This window comes from Pediculus humanus, genomic scaffold (assembly GCF_000006295.1).
Source record: "Pediculus humanus corporis 1103172107457 genomic scaffold, whole genome shotgun sequence".
In the NCBI taxonomy this organism is placed as follows: domain Eukaryota; kingdom Metazoa; phylum Arthropoda; class Insecta; order Psocodea; family Pediculidae; genus Pediculus; species Pediculus humanus.
The window spans coordinates 163,657-169,157 of NW_002987077.1; the positions used below are offsets into that span (position 1 = coordinate 163,657).

General features: G+C 27.6%; 2 protein-coding genes across 2 annotated transcripts; both read right to left on the minus strand.

Annotated features, from left to right (window-relative positions):
* Window positions 1-70: 70 nt before the first annotated feature.
* Window positions 71-2,265, minus strand: Phum_PHUM106570 (serine proteinase inhibitor, putative; the record flags this gene model as incomplete). The annotated part of the gene is made up of 7 exons (XM_002424033.1): window positions 71-103; window positions 278-436; window positions 955-1,169; window positions 1,264-1,483; window positions 1,574-1,750; window positions 1,820-1,947; window positions 2,253-2,265. 7 exons carry the CDS (start codon window positions 2,263-2,265, stop codon window positions 71-73), a joined length of 945 nt encoding a protein of 314 aa, XP_002424078.1.
* A 682-nt stretch (window positions 2,266-2,947) lies between these two features.
* Phum_PHUM106580 (glutamate dehydrogenase, putative) lies at window positions 2,948-5,128 on the minus strand (the record flags this gene model as incomplete). The annotated part of the gene is made up of 7 exons (XM_002424034.1): window positions 2,948-3,210; window positions 3,296-3,659; window positions 3,745-3,861; window positions 3,956-4,230; window positions 4,296-4,496; window positions 4,645-4,927; window positions 5,009-5,128. 7 exons carry the CDS (start codon window positions 5,126-5,128, stop codon window positions 2,948-2,950), a joined length of 1,623 nt encoding a protein of 540 aa, XP_002424079.1.
* Window positions 5,129-5,501: the final 373 nt, after the last annotated feature.

The following is a 5,501-nucleotide window of genomic DNA, read 5'->3' on the forward strand; positions in this document are numbered from 1 at the left end:
TCGAAAGTGGCAGCAGCTGCTGTCGCACCATCTTCGTCAATTTCAACATCGGCCTGATGTATGAGTTGAGTCAATTGAAGAGTTTTCGTACCGTCGGATATTCCTTTGAGATTTGATTCGTTTGTGAATACGTCAATCAAACCGAGCTAAAAAACAAAAAAAAAAAAAAAAGAAAGAAAACATTAATCGATATATCGATCGATCGATCGATAGATCGAAAATAAAATAAATAAAAAATTATAATATTTACCTCTTTTAACGTTTCTTTTAACGAAACTTTTTTAGTTAATTTAAATTTCGGAATTGTTAATTTAACACGTCTCGTACCTTTATTATCGATAATCCGTTTCAAATCCGTACCTGATAATTTTTCCATGACTTGTTTTAATCCGTGTGATTTTATCGGGAGTATGAATATCATTGAAAAATTATCATCCTGTAAATATAAAAATAGGTACACTCTTTTGTTTTGTTTTTTTTTTTTTTTAAACTCGACGTGATCGATACGAGAATAAATATCGAAAAATATCGATTTCGTCCTTTTTAAATTTTAAATTTGTCATTTACAATAAATCGATCGAGTGTTTCGTATTAAAAAATTTGTAAATTATATATAAAAAAAAAAAAAAAAAGGTGAGTAAAATCAATTTTTAATATTATAATTTTTTTTTATTGGATAAGATGGATGTGACGTCACGTGTGACGTCATTACAGAAAGAAAACCGACACTGTTTGACATTGATTTTTTTTTTCCACCGCCGCCATGTTTAATAATTATTGTAAATAAATTTTTTTTTTTGTGTTAGTGACACGCTTTTTTTTTTTAATTGATTTAAGTTAATAAAAGGTCATCGTGAAAAAAAAAAAAGACCCAATTAAATATATATATCAAGTTCAAATTGAAAAATTTAATTGGGGATTTAAATTAAAATAGTGGATTCATTCGTTTATTACCTGAAACGGAAGTTCTATCCATTTAATACCTAAATTCGTATCTTCTCCGGCCGTGAACCTTCCGGCTTGTCTCATGAAGGGTACTTCGACCTTTTGTTCGTCATTTATTTGAAATTTATCCGTTCGTGTTTTGTATTTTTGAAATGGCGAATCCCAAACGCTTTTGAAATAAATCGCGTTAACGAGTATCATAACGAAATCGGGCGTTAAAAATGCTTCAAGAAAAAAAAAAAAACAAAAATTATTTTAATAAAAAATAAATAGAATTTTGAAAATAGTATTAATAATAATAATAATAATAATAATTACAAGCATCAATGAAATTTTTTATATTATCGTGAGTTACTTGTTTAACCCAATTATTTATTTTCGTGGCAGCATCACCCGTTGTCGATGTTGTCAAATCGAGTTCTTCGACGGTCATGTTAAAATTTTCTTGTACGGTATTTAAAAAATTTGAATTTAATTGAAAACCAGGTGCGACGTACCCGCGATTACCCCATTCTATTGTTAAATTTGTCGTTTCTCTCTGGATCCCCCACCCCCCAAAAAAAAAAAAAAACAAACGAATTTATTTTAAACGTTATTTTATAAAAAAAATAAAATTAAAAGATACCACCTCGAGTGATTTAATTGCATGACCGTAACCATGTTTAGAATGATTCGAATTCATTTGAAGGACATTTTCAAGTTGTTTTAATGTTTCACCATTTGAACCTTGTTGTAATATAGCAAGAAGAATTCCGATGCTCGTAGGAGACAATAAAACGTTATCATTATCATCCGGCTCGACAACCTAAAATTATCATTATTAATTCCGACAAAAATCCGATAATAACGTGTTTGTTTGTTCGTTCGAACTAACCTTCAATAAATTTAATGTAAAATCGCACGATGATTTTGAAAAATCATTAGAAAATGTATCGTCGTTTAATGATTTTATTTCCTTTAAAAAATATATTCCGATCGTTATGGAAAATAAAATAAATTTAACTGAAAATGAATAAATAAAATCGATATGTTAATCCGGCGCCGCCATTGTTATCGCGTGCAACAAAAAAATTTTCCCGATTTTGGTATTTTTTTTAAAAAAATTTTCCCGTTTAAAACTTTTTTTTTTTAGACGATTTGTAATCACAAAAAAAAAAAAAAAAAAAAAAAATTAATAAAAACAAAAAAAATAATGAACTGATAACAAACAAAATATATTGATAACGTCGATCGATTCGGAAAATTCAATTATAAAATTTTCTTTTTTTTTTCATTCGGTATCAATTATTGAAAAAACAAACACGAACCTGCCGCACTCATGACTTTTCCCTTACTTTTCTACCCGGAAAACATTTAATAAACAACCACAACAATAACAACAACAACCAAAAAATTTAAAAAAAAAGTTTTAGTTATAGTTAGTTGTTCCTTTGACAAACATAAGGAAACAAATAATATTAAACAAACCAACCACATTCTAAAGGATGGTTTTAGGCCCTTTGAATTATTGTGAAATTATTATTATTATTATTATTATTATGTTTTTTTTTTTCAAGGCCTTACCAGAAATTAAAAAAACAAATGAAAAGAAAGAAATTTTGTTGTTGTTGTTGTTAATTACGTTGCAAGAACTAGTTTTTTTTTTTTTCGAAAAAAAATCAATTTTATTTCCATTTTTTTTTTTTTTTTTTTTTTTTTTTTGTTAACAAAACTATTAGAAAAACGTAGACGTTGACGAGAGCGATCATTATTATTCATGGTGATGACGTAACTCATTTGATTTTAATTAATTATTCATAAATAATAATAATAATAATAATTAAATGAATAAATAAATAAAACGCAAAATATTTATGTATGTGTTTTTTTACTGTGATTGATATATATATAAAACATTTACAGGGGAAAAATAACACGACAGGTTTTGTTATGAATTCTCTCACTTTTTTTTTTTTTTTTTTGGTTAAGAAATTAAAAACTGTAATAAAAATAGTTTTGTATTTTAAAAAGCCAAACCGGCTTCTTCGTATGTTAAAAAAATTTTTTCAATCGAACACATATAAGCGGCCAATCTTAAATCGAGATATAATTTATTTTTAAATGCGACTTTCATTATATTAATGGCGGCCATTTCCATTGTTTGCGCCAATCCAGAATGTACGATATCTTTTTCCGATGCTCCAGCAATTCTTTTTCTAAACGAATCACTCGGACGTATTCTTAAATCAGTACCTAATTTACCTTTAAGTGATTTTTCAACGGAATCTATAATAATAATAATAATGATGATGATAATTAATAACAAAAATTTAAATGAAAAGTTATTATTATTATTATTTGAATAATTAACCTAATAAATGATAATTTGAATCTCTTTCGTATTTAAACGTGAGTTTTCCATACGAAACGTGATTTAAATTTTTCAACCATTCAAAATACGAAACGGTTACTCCTCCAGCATTCACATATAAATCGGGAATGATGAGGACTTTTTTTTCCATGAGAATAATGTCGGCTGCGGGAGTCGTGGGTCCGTTAGCACCCTCAGCAATTATTTTCGCTTGAATTTTATCAGCATTTTTTAACGTTATTACTTTTTCCTTTGCTGCCGGAATGAGTATGTCACATTTTTCTGTGAGAAGATCACCCTCGTATATTTTTGCATCCGGAAATCCTTTTATCGTACCATTTTGAATTTTATACTTGTCTAATGCCTGAAAATAATTATTTCTATCGTTATTATTAATATAATTATTATTATCGTGTAGAGAGAAAGAGAGAGAGAGAGAAAATATTTACTATAACATCTATTCCATTTTCATTATATATACTACAATCTTGTTCTATAACTCCTACACATTTAGCACCAACACGGGAACAATACCTAGCAGAATGAAAACCTACATTACCAAAACCCTGAAAAAAAAAAATAAATAAATAAATAATTTCCATTAGAAAACCTTTTTTTTTGTAGGTTTTTAGAGAGAGAGAGAGAGAGAGAGAAAATTACCTGAACGATAAACGTTTTCCCAACCCAACCTGTAGTTAAACCTATCAAACTCATCCACTCTTTTTCGTTAATAAAATTATCTATGGAATGAAATAATCCTCTTCCCGTGGCAGATATTCGTCCGTGAATACCACCCTGATTAATGGGTTTACCAGTGACACAAGCTTGTGCATTTATATCTCTGTAACCCAACGTTTTAGAATATGTATCGGCTATCCAAGACATTTCTCTGCTTGTTGTATTTATATCTGGAGCAGGTACGTCAAGTCCAGGACCTAAAAAAAAATTTTTATTATTAAAATATTTTTGTAATGGCGACCATTCTTCTTCATCTTCTTACCTATAAATCCTTTTTTGGCTAATTCTAAACAAAATCTTCTTGTTATCATTTCTAATTCTCTAACAGTATATTTTGCTGGATCGATTTGTACAGTTGCTTTGGCTCCACCAAAAGGAACATTAACACAAGCGCATTTATAAGTCATAAGTGCAGCCAAAGCCATGGCATGTTCGGCATCAGCATCCAATGAAAATCTTATTCCTAAATTAAAATTTACAAAAAAAAAATAAAAGAAATTTTCTCCTGAGGGAAGGGAGGGAGGGAGGGAGGGGGGGAAACACAACACTTTTTCAATATGAATAAAACCTTTGTTTAAATATCAAAAATTTCACTTTTCAACTTTAATTACCGCCTTTGACCGGTTCTCTATGATTATTATGATGAGCTCTATACGCTCTTATTATTTCATATTCTCCATTTTCTTTTCGAATTGGAAAAGTTATCGATAAAACTGCATTACAATGTGACATGACTCCGATTATTCCTTTAACTCTTTTTTCGGCTTCTTTCGAAGCAACCCTTTCATTGTTGAGGAGAACTTCCATAAAATAAGGTTCGCATTTTTTAACCGCTCTGTGAAAATTATATTCTACCATATCGACAAACGATGGATTTTCCTTTGTCGGAACTTCCTAAAATTAAAACAACATCATTATTATTATTATTATTATTATAATTACACAGAACATAATTAATAATTTACCTACTATTACCTTTAGCTTTTCGGGAATTTGATGAGGATTTTCTATAAGTACTGAATTTGATTTTGTACTCTCGAATCTTTTCCTTATTTCCTGTATTAGAAATCTTTTTAAAAAATTTTTTTTAATCATTATTATTATTTTTTAAAATTAAATATATATTTTTTTCAACAATACATAACAACAAACAGACAACACAACATGAAACATTTCATTTGTTTTCGAATGTTTTTTTTTTTAATTATTATTATTTGAATTTAAAAAAAAAAAAAAAAAAATTTAAAGGACAGACAAAAGTTTTTCCTAAAAAAAAAATATGGAATAATTTATTTATTTATTTATTTTTTTATTTTATGAGAAAAAACTTTAAAATAAATAAAATATATTTATGTTTATATTATTAATAATATTTTTATTTTTTTTTTTTGGTAGAATAAATAAAATTGCAACCTCACGAACTATAAAATTTTTCAGAATTTTGTCCTTGAATAGTTCATCAAAAAAA